At 46.2% G+C, this 21,517-nt stretch overlaps 1 protein-coding gene across 2 annotated transcripts in view; it reads right to left on the reverse strand.

Moving 5' to 3' along the window:
- The window catches only part of XYLB (xylulokinase), a 41,684-nt gene that overhangs the window by 15,977 nt on the left and 4,190 nt on the right, over nucleotides 1–21,517 (reverse strand). For both annotated transcript variants that reach the window (XM_081286384.1, XM_081286383.1), the window contains 12 exons: nucleotides 20,527–20,607; nucleotides 17,938–18,024; nucleotides 17,225–17,353; nucleotides 16,126–16,191; nucleotides 14,017–14,089; nucleotides 12,660–12,778; nucleotides 9,561–9,642; nucleotides 8,129–8,169; nucleotides 7,441–7,556; nucleotides 6,558–6,673; nucleotides 5,792–5,865; nucleotides 3,425–3,521 (listed from right to left, as the gene is read on the reverse strand). In XM_081286384.1, coding sequence (XP_081142510.1) covers nucleotides 3,425–3,521; nucleotides 5,792–5,865; nucleotides 6,558–6,673; nucleotides 7,441–7,556; nucleotides 8,129–8,169; nucleotides 9,561–9,642; nucleotides 12,660–12,778; nucleotides 14,017–14,089; nucleotides 16,126–16,191; nucleotides 17,225–17,353; nucleotides 17,938–18,024; nucleotides 20,527–20,583 — 1,057 coding nt within the window. In that variant the 5' untranslated portion in view covers nucleotides 20,584–20,607. The remainder of the gene's footprint in view (nucleotides 1–3,424; nucleotides 3,522–5,791; nucleotides 5,866–6,557; nucleotides 6,674–7,440; nucleotides 7,557–8,128; nucleotides 8,170–9,560; nucleotides 9,643–12,659; nucleotides 12,779–14,016; nucleotides 14,090–16,125; nucleotides 16,192–17,224; nucleotides 17,354–17,937; nucleotides 18,025–20,526; nucleotides 20,608–21,517) is intronic.

Consider the following 21,517-nt stretch of genomic DNA (forward strand, 5'->3'; position numbering starts at 1 on the left):
AGTTGAAAAAAAAAGATAAAAGTTGGGCTGGGTCTCCCCAGTCAGAATGCCTATCATTGAGAATACAAATAACATGTTGAGGTGGTGCACCCCTGTAATTCAAGGTACTCAGGAGGCTAAGCAGGAAGAAGGCAAGGTCAAAACAGCTCAAGACCCTGTGTCAAAATAGAAAATAAAAAGGGTTGGAGAGGTACATCAGCAGTAAAGCACCCTGGGTTCAATCCCCAATACTGGAGGAAAAAAAGAATACAAGTAACAATAAATGCTGCAAGCACCTTTTAAACATTGTTGGTGGGAACATAAATTAGCATAGCCATCATGGGAATTGGTTCCTTAAAAAATTAAAAATAGAACTACCATATATTCAGCTATACCACTCCTGGGTATATAGCTTAAGGAATTAAAGTCAATATACTAGCTGGGCACAGTAGCACACACTTGTACTACTTGTACTACTTGGGAGAGTGAGGCAAGAGGATCGCAAGTTTGAGGCCAGCCTTGGCAACTTAGTGAGACCCTGTGTCAAATTTTTTTTTTTTTAAATTAAATTTAAAAAAGAGCTGTGGGGACAATGGAGTACTATGCAGCAATAAAAAATGACAGAATCATAGAATTTGCAGGGAAATGGATGGCACTAGAGCAGATTATGCTTAGTGAAGCTAGCCAATCCCTAAAAAACAAATACCAAATGTCTTCTTTGATATAATGAGAGCAACTATGAACAAAGTAGGGAGGAAGAGCAGGAAGAAAAGATTAACTTTAAACAGAGACATGAGATGGGAGGGAAAGAGAGAGAAAAGGGAAATTGCATGGAAATGAAGGGAGACCCTCATTGCTATACAAAATTACATATAAGAGGTTGTGAGGGGAATGGGAAAATTAACAGGGAGAGAAATGAATTACAGTAGATGGGGTAGAGAGAGAAGATGTGAGGGAAGGGGAGGGGGGATAGTAGGGGATAGGAAAGGTAGCAGAATACAACAGTCACTAATATGGCAGTATGTAAAAATGTGGATGTGTAACCGATGTGATTCTGCAATCTGCATTTGGGGTAAAATTGGGAGTTCATAACCCACTTCAATCTAATGTATGAAATATGATATGTCAAGAGCTTTGTAATGTTGTGAACAACCAATAAAAAAAATAAAAATAAATAAAAATAAAAAAGAGCTGTGGGGGCTAGAATTGTGGCTCAGTGGTAGAGCACTTGCCTAGCATGTGTGAGGCACTGAGTTTGAACCTTAGCATCACATAAAAAATAAACAAACAAAATAAAGATATTGTGTCCATCTACAACTAAAAAAGAAATCTTTAAAGAAAAATGTAGCTTAGTAGTAGAATGCCCCTGGTTCAATCTCCAGTACCACACATATACCAAAAAAAAAGTCAGTATGCTATAAAGATACCCACATACCCATGTTTATTATAATTCACCATAGGCAAGTTATGGAATCAGCCTAGGTGTCCGTCAACAGATGAATGGATTTTAAAAATGTGGTATATGTACATAATAGAGAATTATTAACCTATAAAGAACAAAATCCTGTCATTTTCAGGAAAGTAAATAGAGCTACAGAATATGTTAAATGAAAGAAGTCAGACTTAGAAAGACAAGTATTTCGTGTTTTCTCTCATATGTGGAATCTAGGGGGGAAAAGATGATATAAAATTAGAAGAAAGACTATTAAAAGAAGGAAAAGGATAGAGGAGATGAGAAGCGTTTGGTGATAGGGAGTGGAAATAATCAAAATGTCATACACATGTATGAATATGCCACAATGAAACCTATTATTCTATATATTTAATATGCTCTAATAAAAAAGAGTAGGGCTGAGTGTAGCTCTGTGGTAGAGTGCTTGCCTAGCATGTGCAAGGTCCTGGGCTTGATCAAAAAAATAAGAGTGACAGAGAGAGAGGTCTTATTTGAGAATAAGCTGAGCTGGAAAGAGGTTTGATTCTGATTTTAAGTTTGCTAAGGGGATAAATATCTGCTTTGTACAAGAAATGCCCTGTGTGTATGTGTGTATGTGTTACTGGGGTTTGAACTCAGGAGTGCTCTACCACTGAACTACATCCCCAGCCCTTTATATTTTATTTTGAGACAGGGTCTTGCTAAGTTGCTGAGGCTGGCCTTGCACTTGTGATCCTCCTGCCTCAGCCTCCCCAGGTGCTGGGATCACAGGGAGGTACCACCAAGCCTGGCTTCATTCTCTTTTCTGAAAGATAACTACTTATTACTCTGACTTCCAACAACAGCAAATAGTTTTGTCTGTCTTGAGTCTGATGTACACAGAACGCTGCCATTTATACTCCAGTGTTTGGCGTCTTCTACTCAGTGCTACTTCCATGAGATTTACCCATTTAGTTGCAGGTAGCTGAAGCTGGTTCATTTACATTTCTGCTTAGCATCCTGTTGCATGAGTAGGCCACAATGCATTCATCCTGTCTACTGTGGATGGGCACTGGACTGCTTCCACCTTGGGGCTATTAAACACACCCTGATAAAGGTTCTCGTGAACCTCTGAAGAACATAGGTATACATTTCTATTGTGTATTTACATAGAAGTAAGATTGCTGGGAAAGTGGATATCCAGCTTTAGCAGGTGCTGTCTAACAGGTTTTCCAAGAGGTTTATCCAGTGCTTATTTTTATAGCATCCTTTTACAGGGTTGGTTCAAAGACATAATAAAGCAGATCCTACACAGAACATGAACTGCCCATAAAAGGCTCCTAAGGGAGCCCTCAAGCAAAGTGGCTTCAGAGGTTTTTGACCTTCTCCAGTGACAACAGTTGTTTCTCAGAGGGACAAATACATCTCGGAAACCTGAATTCTATGGTCATCCAGTCTCGTTTCCTCTCAGAACCTCAGACCATTTCAATACCATCAGTAACGGGAACCCACTGATCTTCTGGAGTCACCGACCCCACAGTTCAAGTTCTCATGAATCCCTTTCTCTTCCTGGTTGCCTCCCTCTGAGCCCTGGGTCACGCCAGTCCTCTGAGTTTTGATGGTGGTACTGAATCCCCACTTGTCCTGGCCCAAGCAGAAAGTCCCAGTCATGGCCCAGAGTAGAGCCTGACACTTGCACTGCCCATGTCCCTGGGATCCAGAGCTCAGGATCTGTGTCTGGTCTGTGGCTAGGCACTCGGGATCCTTTTTGAGTCCTGTGGTTCCTGGCTAAGAAAGCAGGCTCCTGGGGAAGCAGCTGAGAAGCAGGCTAACCGCCTCCTCTTCCACACCTGCCCACAGAGGCAGGCAGACTCACTTTATCACCCCCCCCCCCACACCAGGGTCAGGCTCCACCACCCTCCTGTGTGAGGCTCCCTGTAACAGACTTAGACACTGTCCTGCCTGCTGTGGCCTGAGGTGTGACTGGGCCCTGGGCCCCTACTCCAGCACATACCCTGCCAGCAGTTCACTTACTGACTCGGTAGCCCAGGCCTTCTGCATGAATCCTCTTGGCCATGAATTGTCCTTCGATCAGTGCTCGAATCTCCACATCTCTGGGGAATGCTGGGACCTGATTCCAGGAGAAGGTAGGCACACAGTGAGGAACTCCCAACGCCCACTGGTGTACAGGTGTGTGTGTGTGTGTGTGTGTGTGTGTGTGTGTGTGAGAGAGAGAGAGAGAGAGAGAGAGAGAGAGAGAGAGAGAGATCTTTTTCAACAACACACCAGACTTAGAGTAGCTGGTCTCTTCAACCACTAACTTCACCTGTCACATGCACAAACAAAAAGAAACAGAGAGAGAGAGAGAGAAAGAGAGAGAGAGAGACTCGCATCTCACGTGTGTAACACTTTAGGGAGTCAGAGGCCTCACAGAGCTCAGTGTCAGGCAGCCAAGGGTTAAAGTCTGACTCCACCAGTCAGTTCTGTGATCTTGATTTGTTTCCATCTTGCTGAGCGTCATTCTCTTTCTTAACAAGACTGAGGTAAGAGTGGCACCTGTTTCTTAGGCTTGTTATAATGATCGTATCAAATCACAGCCTGATAGATGTAGTTGATACTTGATAGGTGAGAGCCATGAGCTTATGCTGAAAGGCCACGGCTGTGGAGCTGAGGGGCATTGGTCAAGCTAACACTGATGGGTGTCACCCCCAAGCTCCACCCTGTCTTTCTAGGACCTGAGACCAAGAATAGAACCTGCCGCTCCCTCCCTCACCAACTACTATGCTCTAGCCTTCCCTCCCTGGAAGCTTACTCCAGCCCACAGTGAGAGCCTCCCCATCCTTCAGATCTTAGCCTAAGGGCCCTTTTTCAGAGATGGCCACTCGGATCACCACACGGGCAAGCCCCAGCCCTCCTCCTGCTCTCTCCTGCATCACCTCCGGAGTGGTGTATGTTTTCCTTTACCTGCTTACTGTCCATCTCCTTTCTAGACTGTGGACTCCACAGAGCCAGGACCACCTGTGTCTTGCCCTCCTTTGTGTCCCTAGTGCCTGACACCAATCAGACATGTCTGCTACCTTCTCCTTGCCAAAGCTGGGACTAACATGCCTAAGAGAGCAGACATATCTTTTCTCTCTCTGAACAGAAACCAAACTGATCCCATCAGAGGATCAAGAGGAACTCCTTTCACTTCATATAGTCTCTGTGGTTTGGATCATAAATGTCCTCCAAAGGTCATGTGCTAACAGCTTGGTCCCCAGCTGACGGCACTGTTGGAAGGTGGTAGAAACTTTAGGAAATGAGGCCTAGTTAGTGGAAGTAGGTGGTGATGGAGAAATGCCTTTGAAGGTTTTATTTTGTCCTCACCCCACCCCCTGCTTCTGGGTCACCACAAGGTAAGCAGCTTTACTATATCATGCCTTCCCTGCCAGAATGTTCTGTCTCACCACAGGCCCACAGTCAACCAAGCCAAGTAACCATGGGCCAAAACCTCTGAAACAGTGAGCCATAATGAATTTTTCCTTCTTTAAATTGTTTTTCTCGTGTATTTTGTTACAAGTGGTAGAGAGTTCATTAATTCGAAAGCTTTCCATTTAAACCAAATATATTATGCCTTTGTCAGCCATCTACTCCAACTCCAACCTGTTACAATGATTAAATAGTGTCTTAAAGAGGTTCATCCACATTCAACAGGATCACAGCAACTCTCAGGTCCAACCCAAAATTGGGATAATGACTATTGGGTAACTATCAGAAAAGTCAATCCAAACCCACCGACTAAATCCCTCCTGGGAGAGGCCATGTGGTGAAGGAGAAAGAGAACAGTGGTTTCTGAGGCAGAGAGAACTGGGTCTGTGCCTCCTGCATTCACTGTCACTTTGTGACTTTGGGCAGGTTAAGCCTAAGCCTCAATTTCTCCATCTGTAAAGAGGAATAATCATGCCTACCTCCTGGGATTGCTTTAAGAAGTAAATGAAAGATGCAGAAAAGCACAAACACAGTGCCTGGAACCAAATAGTGCACAATAAATGGTAGTATCTCCCATCCCATAGGCTTTTTTCTACAAGGAAGCAATTTCTGTCCTTAAAATCTATGAGCCATTGGTAGGTGTAGGGTAAGGCTCAACAAAGAAACAAGCTCTGTGATACTCAGTGGAAGCAAGGGAGCGAGTGTTAGCTCAGAGAGCACTCAGGTTTCCCACGCTCCTCCTTGGGGGAAAGGGTGGTGTCTGTCTTAGACCCTGCTACCGCCCCAGCCTCTAGAAGGCGGGCTGCACATGCAAAATGTCTGTTTCACCAGTGGATGGGGGGAAATGAGGTCCCTAAAAGTAGCACAAGTTGACAGGCAACTGTTAAATTTAACACTCAGAACTGGAATCAACGCAGCTAATAACATACCTACCTCATGGTTTTCTGCATTAAACCTATGACGCCCAATAATTTCAGGGGTGATCTCCATTACATCAAAATAAAAACCTGAAACAAAACCAGGAAGAGATCAGCTGATCAGGCATCAAAAACAAAGATTAGCTTCTCAACAGTCTTAGAAAAGGGCAAGGTGAAATGACCCATATCCATGTCCACAGATGAGCCTTGGGAATATTTTCAGTTCCTTCTTTCCATTAGAACAAAAGGAGACCCAGAAAGGCTCAAGATAGGTTTTCCTAGAAGTGACTTCCTACTCCCTCCTGGCAGCCCATTTAAAGAAATGGCTTAACCAACCCTCCTGAAATACCAACACAGGTTTCACCAAGGGAGGCACATCCTCTCCCTGCTCAGAGGCCTGCCCAGGTGCTGGGCACCTTTCCTAACAGAACCTTGTGTCCACGCAGAAAGCTGTGTATGGGGAGGCACCAGGGTAGGGGAGATATTATGGATGCCAATTCTGATGCTGTCACCATGGACTTCAAGGAGGTCAGAAGAGGCAGCTATGGCCTGACCTCCACCCAATACACTGGGCAGTGGCCAACAGCTGTCTCAGGACTCTCACTAGAACATGGGATAACACATCAGCTTGTAAGGTCTACGGAGTAGAAGTACAGACAAACAGGACTCCCCTGGACTTCTCTATGGGCATCCTCTCCCCCAACTCCTGGGACTCCAGACCCTGCCCCTCCAGCAAACAGCTACGGCCCGTTCGTAGGCCCAGGCATCACTAAACAGCCTACCCAGGTTTCCGCCGTTCCCCATCTCTGTGGACTGCAGTGCCTTAGAGAACTCACTCCAGGAACAGGAAGCACATTCATTGCGGATCTTCTCTCTCATGAGGGAGCCATTTTTAAAGCTGCAGAAGTGTACACAACTCTGAGCACTGGACCCATGGGTTTTGGAAAAGTCTCAGGCAGAGAGCCTGCGGGTGAGGCTGGACCACAGCCTACAAGCAGTGCACAGCAGGGAACCAGAACCTCCAATGTCTGAGGCTCTGATCCAAGTTCCAGGACCCGGGCACATCCCTAAGAGGAGCTGGAATCACTTATCTCAGGCTGTTTACACAGGAGGCTGCCACAAAAGAGCCCAGGCAGAGTCAGGGAGCTGGGGTATCTACACAACAGGGTGGGGTTTATAGGCTGACTAACCTACAAATCCTCCATAGATCTTGGGGCTTAGCTTCCTAAGGTTTCCAAAAGGCTTACGGTCAGAGCACAGAGCCCAGGCCTTCTGTGAGAACAGTTAGGAAGCAGTATGTCCCTCTCACTATTTGTTGAGGGTCTACCATGAGCTAGGCACACCACAACACTATCAAGTCAACAATCTTATTCTCTCCATTTTATGAGGAAGGTATGGCTGAGATGTGCCATGGGGTTTGCACAGCACCACACAGGATATATAAGTGGTAGGGTCAGAATTTGAACTTAGGTTTGGAGGACCCCAGGTCTTGGGCTCTTCCCCACCCAACTCAGATGTTGGCAAGAGCAGATAGGTCCCGGGGGTCTCAGTTGCCCATCTGAGCCTGCTTAGTGGAATGACTTGAGGTGCCCAAGATGTGCCAGATCTGCCCATCCCTCCTTGGCCCCACCCCAGGGAATGGTCACAACCCACACCCAGGCTTACCACAAGAGTGCCATGTAGTGCTGAGGGTCAACTGGATTGCAGAAGATGTGGCCTTCTAGGGCAGGTGTGGGCTCCTGGAGCCAGAGAAATAGGGTGTCGCTGGTGCCCAGACTGACCTGGGGCAAGAAGGGCAGAGGTGAGGGGCTTGGGGCTTTGCTTGCAAATGCTTCTTTTCTGCCAGAGATGTACTTTGCACTTCTCCCATCTTGACTGCATCACTTCACTCCTCGTATTGCAGGCCTCAATTGAGATGAAATGCTCCTTCCTCAGACACCTCGTCTGACCTTCTCACACCAGACGAGTCAAAAGTCAGCTCCCCAGATCCAGGCTCTTTTGGACCTCCCTTACTAACTTTCTAGAACTTACCATAACTGCATCAAAATAATGGTGTAGGTGGTGACTTTTCCCAAATTACTTCTTTGCTAGATGCAGGAAGGCATGAATTACGTCCTCCTCTTCACCTGGGGAGCTCTCAGCCCTCATGTCTGACCCTTGGCCACTTTGCCCTCTAGACTGGTTACAGTTTTGTCTACTCAGTAAAGAGTGATGACCTTCTAAGGAAGGAGATGTAGGTCCCCCCATATCCTTTAGGGAACAGAAGACCCTCTAATAGATAGTAAAGATGCTAAGACCCAGCACCCTGGTCCCCAGGGCAGAAAGAGCCTGTGGGAATGAGAAGTCACCTTACCGCAATGTCACCTTCCTCCAGCCTCATGCCTGCCAGTGACGCTGAGAATGGGAGGGGAGCCTCTGGTTAGCTGGAGGCCACACAGGAACCACGAAGCAAACCACAGTGCCCCCCAAACAACAGCACAGACCCCTATCTATCTCCCACTCCAACACAGGAGCAGGGCAAGCTGATGGCTCAGAGGCCCAAGAGAAGGTTTCAGGGGTCAAAGGGTAGAGTCTCTGTGGTCATGAACTCTGATCTGGGCTAGGAAGTCTCTTCCCTAAAGGGGTTCAAACTCCACACCACTGTCAGGCACTCTAAGGAGTGCTGAGAACCAAAGGGGCCAGGATGAGACACCAAGAATACACATGGCAGAGAAAGATGAAAGCAAGGCAGAGTGTGGACAGGAAGGGACCAAGGTTGTGCAGATTGTCCCCACTTTAGATGGGAGGACCACAATAGCAATCCTTATCTGCGTGTTTGCTGGTGTACCCCAGTACTAAAAGAAGACCTGGTATATAAGCAGGTGCTCACTAAATGCTCAGTGAAGGGACAAACAACTGAACAAGAAGTGGGGGGAAGAACAGGCACACTCAAGCTCTGCCAGCGAGATGCAGTCGGCAGTGGCTGCCAGAAGCCTTGGACCCAGGAATACCACCTCTGAGAACTGACCCTGTAGTGACAAAGGGACAGGGCAGATCGTGCATCTCAGGCTGTCTGCACTGCCTAAGCACTGGAAGAACACCAACCTCCATCCACAGGGGATCAATGAAATAAATTCTGGGACAGCTGAACCTTGGACCACCAGGAAAATGAGGTTGCCCAGGTTGATGAGAAAAAACAAAAACAAACAAACAAAAAAAAAAACACACCGATGCTTATTTATGAGCATAGGAAGAAACTGGAAGGAGAGGCATCACAATCTAAACCCTAATTTGGTATTTGGTGGTACTTCAGGAAGGGGCTGCTTTACCTAGGGTGGGGCTGAGGGCCAGTGGTCAGGGTGCTACTCAGTGTGGCTCACCTGGTCTTTATCCAGGAACCTCAGAAGCCCCTTTGAGGAAAAGCAGAGAGGCCATGGAAGAAGACAAAGTATCCAAGTGAGAAGTGAGTCATTTATAGATCAAATGACCCGGCAGAGACTCAAAACCTGGTCCTACAGGAAGGGAAGGGGAGCTGAGGCATTAGCTTGGAATGAAAAGAGGCCGGGCGTGAGGTGGGCACAATGACCTTCTTTCATCACCCCTCACCTGGAGGGAGTAGACGGACTGGCAAAGCAGTTCTTGAGGGTAGTCAGGACCCAGCTGGGGCAGGGACAAGGAGGCAGATTTTGAAAATCAAAAGGGACAGCGCAGAAGGGCTTTTACCAAGAGACTGGACTGGAATTCCCAGAAGTCTAGCACAGACCCTATAAGTCCAGTTGGAGAGGGAAATCCTCCAAAGCACTCACCTGGATTATCACCAGTGAAGGCCACTACTTTGCATCCTGGAGGAAATCCATAGCGCTGGACATAGTAGGAAGAAATGGTTCCCTGAGGAGAAAAAGCACGTATGCTCTATTGAGATAAATCCCACCTACTCCGCACAGCTGTCCACACCTCAGGCCATGAGAATGTTCCGGGCTCTGGGTCGCTGGAGCTGAAGGAATCTTCTGCAAAGCCTGGGGGTGTATCACTCCCTGTCACAAACTAGGCATGTCCTTCCTATTCACAAATCGCTGGAGGAGCCCAGTGCAGGTTTGAAATCACAAGCATCAGGACCCGCAGAAGAACATTTATTGGATTTTGAGATTCAGGGCAGTTAGAACAAAACAATCCCCAACTTGTACCTGCTTTGTAAGCTCCAAAGTTTGGATATAGCATACAAAAAAAGCAACACAGCACCAGTTTAAAAGAAAAAAAAAAAAACTCATGGAAGTTGATAGTACCTTACACACTTACTTAATCCAGCCACTGGATTAACAATAATCAGATATGCTAGGGCAGAGAACAATGTTCTAAAGAAAATAAACCAAAAAATGGCAGTGGTGGGGGAGGGGACCCATCAGGAACCACAAGACACTGTGGGACAAGAGCATAGGATAACCCCCAACAGACGTATATGCTTGAGAAAGCAGTTATAAAATACAGAACATGTTCTCCATTCTTTGACTATATTGTAGTTTCAAAAGTTTGAAATAAATAAAGATTTCCTGGTGTCTGGGAAGAAAATTTTGCTCCAGCCAGGAAAATTTTAGATGCCCATCAGAACAACCTGGGAAATCTGACATCTCTATTTAGACTGCCTCCAAAACCAGAGCCTGAGACAGGGTTGCATGCATGTGGTTTGTTTGGGGATATGATCTCAGGAGGCAGGGAGTAGGAAAGGCAAACAGGGAAGGAGGGCAAGTTGGCCCAAGGATCATCACTGTGGGCAACTGAGGCTCAGGCCAAAGAGGAACCTCCGAGAGCTGGAAATGGACAGAGGAATGGCCTCCTGGGGACAGAGAGGGAGGAGCAGTTACCCATCCACAGGCTCCCTCACCTCACGGATGACAGGGGTCCTGTGGGGTGTTAACATCTTGCACCTCCAAGTTCCCAGAACACAAAAACAATCAGAGTAGCTCCAGAATGGAAATCGAGGAGACACAGATCAGGCAGGGGGCAGCAGGGGACACCTGTATGAAGCCACAATGGCTTCCCCCATTGTGTGATATGTGACAAATGAAAATACATCTTTTCAGAATCGAATCAGTTCTCACTGCTTATCTCTCTACAGGCTCCTTCTTGGGGTCACTCATTCCTGGTACAGAGCAAACAAAGTCTGTTTCCCTGGACAAAACGTTGCTCTCAATTTCACCTTAAACGAAAAGCCATGCATGGGATGGATGCCAACCCCGGGGATGAGGCTGCTTTGTCCTTCTGACGTGCATGACCTATCTAGCTGGGTCTCGCGCCATTGGCTCCTCTGGGGCGAGCTGGTTCTTCCTTCAGTCCTGTGCACTGGCCTCCATGGCACACTTTGTGTTATAGGGGTTTGGCTGTGACATTCTGCCCCAAAATGGTCAAGGTGATTTTCATCATGTCAGTGAGAATCCTCCAAAAAAAAGTGCTTCTGTGGTTGAAAGTCCCAGTGGAGAATACTTCTCCAAACTCCATCTTCCTGGTGGCCTGTCCCTCGAAGCTCCATGATTCTCTGCAGGCTTCAGGGCCACTTCACATCCAACACTCTCACATGGAGTTCTTCCTGCTTATTCTGGCCATGTGGCATGTGCACCCCATCACAGGACCCCAAGGGCACCACCCAGGACTTTTTCTACTCCATTATCCCCCCAGGACAGCCAAGAACAGGGCCTGCCAACCAGGGCCCACCAGGATGTTCAACTGGGTGGTACCACACTGATGATCAAGTCTTTTTTTATCCATGTTACCAAGCGCCATCTTGAGCACTTTAAATATATCATAATTCATTTAATTTTCACAGTAGCTCCACAAGAAAAACAGTATTCTTCCCATTGTTCCAGAAGAGGGAACTAAGGCACGGATTAAACAGAAGCAGTTCGTGGTAGATCTAGAACTCAGTCCAAGCAGTCTATGCACATCCGGGTTCCCTGGCATTTCTATTTCCCCCAAGCCTGCCTGCTTCAAGCCTCAGTAGTAGTCCCTAGTTCCTAGAATTCCAGCAGTCTGCATTTTTCCTCAGGTATGCAATCACCCAGAAACTCACCTCTGCTATGTGCCAGCAATCTATACATGCCCCTGAGTCCTGCTATGTGCAAGGTGCTGATCCAGATACTTTACTTTGAAGTACATCAAATTCTTGTCTTAGACTAAACTGAAAGCCCCATGTGTCCACGCCTGTGAGTAAAACGATGAATGAGTGTGCCTGCACAGATGTCAGTGCTTCCCTGTAGCTGCCAGCTCTTTCAGGAGCCCCGATGAATAGGTAGGTTAGTCAGATAGTAAGCTACAAGCAGACAGTTATAGCAACAGGCCCCAAAAAGTTTTCTCTAAGTAAATGCAAAGTGCGCACTACTGCATATAAATAGATGGCTCTGTCAAAAACATTCCAAGCCTTATAATCACCCCAAATCCTTTGACTCAAGAGAAGTAGGAAAAGGGAAAGTGGGACAGCTCTGGAAACTGTAGATAATTTCAAACTCAAGGGTTAAGAGGGAACAAATCATCAGAATGTCACAGGTCTGACCCATGAAGTCACCTTCCAGATACCTAATTATCATAAAAGGACCAATAGGTTTGGCATTCTTTTGGTACCTGATTAACATAAACATCTGAGCAACATCCCTACCCAGCAGTTATATAAACCCTAGATTGGTACACTTTGGTGGCAATCCTCTATTAGGATCTCTCTCACTCAGCGAGAGCTGTCCCCTTGGTCTCTCCTTTGTCCTGAATTTCATTCTTCCAAGTTTGTGAGAAAAGAACCTGAGAAGGAATCGCTGGTGGTCTGCTATTAATGATAACACTGTAGAGCTAAAGAAAAAGAACACAAACGGGAATCATAATGGCAGAAAATCCAGTTTAACTGAGGTTAGAAAGGGGGCACCTACCACAACTGAGCATGATGGTACTGGTACGCCGAGCTTCTCCTCTAAATGAGGGGCACAGGCACCAAGGCAAGTCTGGGACCAGACTTTGTCTTGGATCTGTAACAAATTCATTCCAGAACCTGAAAAAGGAAGGAAACAGACACACAAACAAACAAACAAACAACAACAACAACAAAATAGAAACCTGTGAGAAAAGAACCTTTGGTGAAAATTGGCAAAAAGTAGATAATTATCTTACAGCCAACTGGTGCCTGGGCCTCTTAATTCATAGAACGTCTGCAACATACCACACTGTTCTTGAACCAGAGAACCAGAGGACAGCAGGATCCCTGGAGCACATGGAGCATCCCTTTCTCCAAATGTCCTCACAGATCAAACACCACAGGCAGCCTGCAAATCTGTTGCTCCACATATTACTTGGGTTTCTTTTTTTTTAATATTTATTTTTTAGTTGGACACAATATCATCTATATTTTATTTACTGATTGATTTTATGTGGTGCTGAGGATTGAACCCAGGGCCTCGAACATGCTAGGCGAGTACTCTACCACTGAGCCACAACCTCAGCCCTATTTCTTGGGTTTCAAGTTGCCCCCTCAAAAGCAGCCTCAGAGCTGACATGGATCTGCCCACATGGATTTCCCAAGTTCATGGACTTTTTTTTTTTTTGGTACTGGGGATTGAACTCAGGGGCACTCAACCACTGATACCCCAGCCCTATTTTGTATTTTATTTAGAGACAGGGTCTCACTGAGTTGCTCGGTACCTTGCTTTTTGCTGGCTTTGAGGGGGCACCTCATTCTACTGGGATAGGTCAGTGTGAACAGCAGAATGAGGCAAAAGCAATGGCTTGTTGCTTCCAAAATTTCCAAGTAAAAGACTATGCAGCTTCTGCTTGACCTCCTCTCTTGCTTCTTTTCTTTCTCTTCCTCTCTAATGTCACTAATAGTCCTACAGAGGAGACACATTGTGAGGAACTATGGCCCCCTGTCAACAGTCCTGTGCAGGATCCTGGAAGGCTCAATCCTGTAGTTAAGCTTTCAAATGACTACCTCCCTGGCTGCCAGTTTGCCTGACACCTTGAGAGAGATCCTGAGCCAGAACCATCCAGCTAAGCCACTCCCACATTCCTGACCCTCAGGCACCATGTGAAAAAATAAACACTTACGGTCTTCAGCTACTAAGTTTCAGGGTCCTTTGTTACACAGCAAAGAAAACTAATATACTCCCTTCTTGCCCAATAATGAGACCTGCAAGATTAGCATCCACCCAGGGTGGATGGGGCTCTTACTGCCTGCATACCCATGTGCCCACATGCATTCAGAACAAGCACCCAGTCAGCACGCCAAAGGCTTACCATCACTGTAGTCAATGGGGGAGTAAGAACCAAGGAATAGGGAAGCAGCAAAGCTACTGACCAAAGAAATTCTCTGAAAAAGAAACGGTAAAAGGTTACTCGCTTCCACATACCTTAAGTTACTGAATACTTCTGACACAACAGGAAGAGAGTTTTAAATTGGGGAGGGAAGTGGAAACTTTGAGCAAAATCCAAGCAAACAGTGGAGACTGAGTATCCCAGATAAGAGCAGCTGGAATTCCAAGAACTGACTCCTGGGGAGAGCACTCACTGTCTGCAATTTCTGACAGGCAATGGAACTGTCAAGATCAATGAAAACACAAACCAAAAGCCCATGAAAAATCTGGGCCTAGAGAAGCTGATTTTCCATATAGAATCCATGGGCTGGGAAACATGTGCCCTGACTTCCTCCTCCATAGGAAAGAGGATGCGACCACAGGACTCAGCATGAACCAAGACACTCCTGGGGGTTTGGGATATATTTAAATAAAAGCTGGGTCCCTAAGAACCCAGACCTTAAAATCATGTGACAGATGGAATCACTGACAGAACTTAAAATGTCAGCCTGAGAGTCTGAGAATCCACATCATGGGCTCCAGGACTAGTGGACAGAGTGCTGCCACCTCCTGCCCCCATTAGGCCACCTTTATTCCACACACAGAGCTTGGAGAGGCAATCCCACATGGCTAATGCAACAGAGTAATCTGGACCTTCAAATCATTAAATAATAAACTGCGTGTGAATTTCCAAGATTAAAAGGGTACTTTGAGTTTATTGTGAGATGGCCATCTTCTTATTACAAGGAAAAAATCAACATCCAGGGTGTGGAGCTGCTTCTTGGGTAGCATTAAGTGCTGGCTTTTGGCAACTGGGCTGCCAAGAAGAATCTGGGTTCCTGTGATCCAGGTTGAAGGACCACAGCTGGAGACACAAAGCTCCAGTCGCACCTGTCTACAGAGAAGACCCTGACCCATGCCAATCAAGTGCCCAGCAGCCATGCCATCCTGCATCAACCATACAGGAAAGTGAACGGACAGAGCCCCAAGGCACCCAGATCTCCCTCTCAGGTGGTCTCAGAAAGACCCAAATTCTCACCACTTCTTCCCTGCCCCTGCCCCTGCCCCGGACTCCTGCTGGTCATGAAAGCCCCTGACTTCTCTTTCTCACAAGGCTATTGTTTTTGGCAACAGTCTGACAATGAGGGAAAAAAGCAAGTTGAATACAGTCATGCACTGCTTAATAATAGGGATATGGTTTAAGAAATACGTCATTAGGCAATTTTATCATTGTGCGAACACCATGCAGGATATTTACACAAACCAAGCATACTACATACCCAGGATAGATGGTGGAGCCTACTGCTTGCTTCTAGGCTACAAATCTATACAGCATGTCACCATACTGAATACTGTAGGCAATAGTAACACAATGGTAAATATTTGTGTATCTTAATGTATCTTCTTTTTTGGGTACTGGGGATTGGACCTAGAGGCACTTTATCACTGAGCCATATCCCAGCCCTTTTGACAGGGTCTTATTAAGTTGCTCAGGGCCTCACTAAGTTGTTGAGGCTGGCAATCCTCCTAAGTTGAGATCTTCCTGCCTCAGCCTCCTTTAGTTGTTGGGACTATGGGTATACGCTACCACATCTGACTTCTAAACATATCTTAACATAGAAAAGGTACAAATATTTTTTTTTTTTTGCTTTATGTTCTTATATAAGCATAGTTTTGGTATCTTCGGAATAACCAATACCAGAAACTCAAAAAATAAAAATACTTTTAAGAGACTAGAAGCATAGCAGTTTTATTTACAGCATCATTGTCACAAACACATGAGAATGCTCTGCACAGTTAAGACAGCTCTAATGTCACTAGACAATAGGAGGTGTTCAGCTCACTGTAATCTTTTTTTTTTTTTCCCACAGTACTAGGCCTTGTACATGCTATGCAAGCACTCCACCAATGAACTACATCCCCAGCCCTATTTATTTTTTACTTTGAGACAGAGTCTTGCTAAGTTACCTAGGCTGGCCTCAAGTTTGCCACCCTCCTGCCTCAGCCTTCTGAGTATCTGTGACTTTCAATCAAACATGAGCATTGAACCAACCTCTGTGCGTGAGTAGGCCTCAGGGTTCTGCTGGTATATCTTTGCAATCTGGTTTCCTGTAAAACGCTGAAAAAAGAGTGCAAATTCTTAGAAATCAAAATCCTACACAGAATAAATAACTCCATAAAGAGAGTTTAACATAGCATGCACTGAATATTTGGTGGTAAAATAAAAACTTTTAAAAGGCCCCTACTCTGGAAATGCTTAGTTTCTGCTGTACAATCACACTGTGTATTTTAGCCCTTGGATCCTTAAAATGTTCTAGGTAATCAAATACTCTGGCAATAAAGAATCCCCCTGTACCCAAGGACACAGAAGTAACTTCTGGGCCTTCTGGAAGGGCCTCTCACTTGTCAGGACTGGACAAGCCTTCATGAACTGAGGCACTTTTATGCAAATATTCTCTCCATCCGACTTCCTCTTGTTTCAGGTGGCTTAAGTTGGGTTGATCCCCTAAACCTCGATTCCAGTGAGGTCACATGATCCATGGTGGCCAATCACATAATCCCTGGGGCTGGGGCTGAAGTCAGCCAGGCACTGCATGGTCTTATATTCTCTGACTCCTTTCAGCTACAAAAATACCTACAGTGGTGCACTCAGGTTGCAGTTCAGTGGTAGAGCATTTGCCTAGCGTGTGTGAGGCACTGGGTTTAATCCCCAGCACCACATAAAAATAAATAAACAAAATAAAGATATTGAGTCCATCTACCACCAAAAAAAAAAAAAAAAACCATAAAAATAAACAATACCAACAATGGAAGTGCTATTGTGTCCAAGTTTCAGAGAATGAGACTGAGGTTGCCATGATCATACCCATGTACAGTAGTAGCTTGATGTGAGTAGCTTAGCTCGGTTCACATCCCAGCCTGACCTGAGAACTCATGGGAAGAGGCTGCCCTGGCCTGGTACGTGCCCAGGGAAGCAGGACAACCTGGATCAGGAGGCCGGGACACCATGTCCCATTCTGGCTCCCTTGGGTAGCACCAGCAACACTTCACATGACTCCCACAGAGACTGGGTGCCCACTCCACCCTCCTAGACACCCATTTTTAGAGAAAAGATCTGCCCTATTCCCCAACCCATTGTGGGTGCTGCCCACCTCATAGGCGCGGGACCCTGTGAGGCAGCTGAGAGACTGGGCCCCACCCACGGCAGCCTCCAGCTGGCGGCACTGGGCTGTGGTGCTGGAGTCCATCCACACTGGGCAGTCGCTGATGGAGAAGCAAGTCTGGAAGGAACCACAAAGGTGCAGACTTGAGCTCCACGGTAGACTCAAAGAGCAGGTATAGCACTTCTTCCCAGGATGTGCCCTTGGGAGACCCATCAATGGCAACCCTTTGGCCTGGCCCAGGGGGGTCTCTCCCTGAAGGCCTAAAGGCAGAGGCTCTTCCAGGGACGGCACCTGAGCACAGCAGACAACACTAGAGACTAGCAGGGAATAACTACAGCTCTAGTCAGGTGCAGGTTTTTCAGGGACTTCTGGAACTCAGGAGAAAGGGGGAAGGCAGAGCCCCTGACTTCACAGCATGTACCAAGGGGAGATTCTCGAGAGGCATGCAGAGGATGGCCCAAAGTCATTTTGGGAGGAAGGGACTTATGTGATGCAGGTCATTAACACCTGACCCCCTGGCCAGACAGTGGGGAAACTCCACCTGGGGAGGCAGGACAGACCACCCACAGAACTACTGCTGAAGCCAACTCCTTATACTCTCAAAAATGCATAAAGCCCCAGACTTCCAGGCCCACAGGAGTTGGGGCCCTTCTGCCCTCTCTGTTGAAGTTTCTCAGATTCACAGACATGGTCACAGTTACCTTCAGCTGCTGGTGCAATGGGAGGTCTGGTGACAGTGCCATCAGTGCCAAGCTGGCCCCAGTCTTCCAGTATATGCTTCCATGTTGCTGTTGAAGGGAAACCCAAGCACATGCTCATGTGACCACACACTGGTATCACAGCCTCCTGGAGACACAGAAAGACCCGGACCACACACCAAAGAACTGGGCTCCAAGCCTGTCTCTGCAAAATCCTAGTTAAAGAGCTCATCACCTTTATGAGATTTGGTTTTCATTTCAATAAAATGGGAAAGAACTCTGCCCTGTCACACCAAAACTTATAGGAAAGTCCCAAGAAAGAATTACTCTTCTGTATCTTGGTGCCTGTTGTAAAACTGTATTTAAATATACTGATTGCAACATTACCTAAAATTCACTCGTCCTACTCATTCAATCAATTGAGACCCTAGATCACACCAGACATAGGACAGATGAAAAGGATATTATTGACTGTATTTCTCAGGATATTGGAGTTAAGTCAGGGGAAAAGATACAAATCTATAATCACAAAACCCTGTGGAGTTGCAGCAACAGGGCTGTGAGAACATACAGAACCTAACCAGGTTGGAGTATAGATAAGTCAAGTGGGTGCTGAGTATTAGGACAGAGTTAGGTATATGGGTGCTCCACAGAGAAAGCATCCACAGGTGAGAGACAGCCTGGCAGGTCTGGTGAAGGGTGGCATTCTAAGAAATGGGACTTTTGCTAGAGCAGGACCTAGGCAATGGGATGGAGGGAGAGGAGGTGGCCTGAGCACCCAGGATCTTGAAAACCAGGTTCAGGAGATTGGGATCATCTTGAAGGTGGTAGGAGCCATGGGTCTAGAGGGGAGTGCTGTGGCCAGGGCTGAGCGTATAAAAGGGCTCATGGGAGTCAGGGAAAAGTAGGAGGGAAGCAGAGAAGCTACAGCAGAGGCTTAGAGGGAAGTAACGGATACCTGGCCTGGGACAACAGAGACAGTGCTGGCAGAGACATGGTAGATTCAAGAGTTTCTTACAACTTGGATGTGGAGTGGGAAGATGGAATAGTAAGGATGATACATGGCTTGTACTCCTGGACAAGGAGTACAAGAGGACAATGAGAATTCCCTGAGAAAGGGAATATGAAGAGAAGGAAGTATGGGGTGAAGACAGAGTAGTCAGTCTAGGACATTCTATTTGAGGCACTTGTAGGGTACCTAGTCATGGGGACTGGAGACATTATGGTTTAGAGACAATGCAAGAATTTCCAGAGGTGAAATGATTATGAGCAGTGGGACCTAATCAGTGACTTAATCCACAGATAGGGGTTAACTGGGCAGTAACTATAGGTAGGCAGGCTGTGGCTGGAGGAGGCAGGTCACTGAGGGTTTATATTTTGTCCCTGGAGGGCAGAGCTCTCTGCTTCCTGCCTGCCAGGTCCTGAACTGCTTTCTTCTGCCATGCTCTTCCGCCATGATATTCTGCATCACCTTGGGCCCAGAGCTAGGGGACTGAGACCCCTGGAACCCTGAGCCCCAAATAAACTTTCCCTTCTCTATGTTGTTCTTGTCAGGTCTTTTAATCACACTGATAAAAAAAAAAAGTTGACTAAAACAGATGTCTAGGAAGGCAACAGATGTCCAGGCCTGGGGTTCAGGTGAGAGAAATGGATTACCGAGTAATCCTTTTAGTTTAATGAGAATAAGAACAATAAATTCCTATTAGGTCAGGGGTAGAGCAAAAGGCCTCTTTAGAAGTCCATCTAGTGAGAAGGTAGAATCCTAGTGACCAAGTGAGAAGTAAAGGGACTCTAGCACAGCACAGGGACTAGAGGATGAGATTGGAGGTGGTACTGACTTCCCTTTCTAGCAGCTACATGAGCTTGGGCAGGTGACATCATTTCTCTGTGCCTCAGTGTCCTTAGGTGAATGTCAATAATAATAAAAACCATAGATAACATTAAATAAGGTTTATTATGTTCCAGTGTTCTATATAAATAATGCTCACATGACTCTATGACAGATGACAATCTGGAGGCACTTAGAAGGCCTGTGACATTCCCCAGGTCACAGCTTGTAAACGACAAAGTTGGGCATGCCCAGAGCACTTACACTGATCAACATAACCAGTACCCTCGTAGAATTGCTACAGGGTCTAAGATAATGGACATGAACTCCTCAGTGCAATCCCTGGCCATACTAAAGGTTCAGTCAGCATTCTTTGATATTATTATGACTATGACTCCTACTACTAAAATTACTGCCATCATTAGTATCGTTTCTTATCTGGCTTTTACTTCCAGGAAACAGAAAAGCAATTTCAGTGCCCCCAAATAGTCATAATAAATTCATATTGAATGTTTCATCCTCTTTAGAGGACCTCTATTTGGTTCGCTCACCAAATTGTCCTATTTTACATGCTGCTTCATCATAAAAACTGTCCCAGATCCTTGTTTGATAAAGTAAGTCCATACAGTCTCTAAGGTAAAATAGCTGGAGGCACTTTCACTAACAACAAAATGTGTGTCCCAAAAGGAGCCATCACCTTCTCACCCAGGCCATTGTCTCCAACAGCCACCCTCAGAGGACCGACATGGCTATTGCACACAAACCTGGCCTGCCCCAGACAAGGCGAAGACTTGAGAGAAGTCAAAACCCGAAGCCTTCATCTTCTCCAAGATGATGTCCAGAGCCTGAGAAGAAGAACAGAATCCACCGTGACTACACTGAACTACTGAATCCGGTAAGCCACAGCCTCAAAATGGAAATGCAGTGCTTGCCATTACAGCAAGGGCTCTGGGCAGATGAAGAAGGTCCTAAAGACAGGATCTGTAAGCACTAGAATATGTTAATTAAACAAGTAGGCATCAATCAAATAAAAAGGTCAACTATGCTAAAAATGTTTAAAATAAATGGATTCATAAATCACAAGTCTTTAAAGTTTGTTCTTCAATTTGTGACTTTCAAGCACTCAGGAGAAGCAAAACAAATCAGCCTAAATTTAGGTTTCTTTTCAACACACCATATTAATGATCTGACTTAACAGAGAAATGAAGAGCAAAGCAGGGGGAGAGCTCCTCCATCAAAAGAGGGCTCCAGACCCAGACTCCTTGTGTCCAGGAGCCCAAAGTTGAGGATGTGGGTAAAGATGGTGGCCATTTGTCACAAGTCCCCATTCCACCCTCCAATATCTGGTTGAAATTATCTTTCCAGCAAGAAAATGGGTGGGGTGAATGGTGCGACCAATAGACCATGACACTACCCCTAAGATTTTACGGTAGGAAGTACAGATTCACCTCAGCCTGTGTCTTCCCTAAGGACAGAGAAATCACTCCAGATTTTGCTTGATCCTGCTGTCCCTGCATCATGCTGGGAGGGCTCCCTCCAGCCCTGACTATGCTGCCAGCTGCCTTCCTGCTTGTCAAACCTTAGGCAGGGTCTAACAAATTAGGAACAGTTCCAGAAATCACCCTGCCCCCCCATCGAAGCCTGGATCCTTTCTCCTGTGCTTGCGTCCCCAAAGAAAGCCTTTGTATATCAGATGCTGTTAATTCATTTCTGGGACCTCTTAACAAAAAAGCTTGCCTCTAACTCCCTGAACCC

This window comes from Spermophilus citellus, assembly GCF_964194105.1.
Source record: "Spermophilus citellus genome assembly, chromosome: 3".
In the NCBI taxonomy this organism is placed as follows: Eukaryota; Metazoa; Chordata; class Mammalia; order Rodentia; family Sciuridae; genus Spermophilus; species Spermophilus citellus.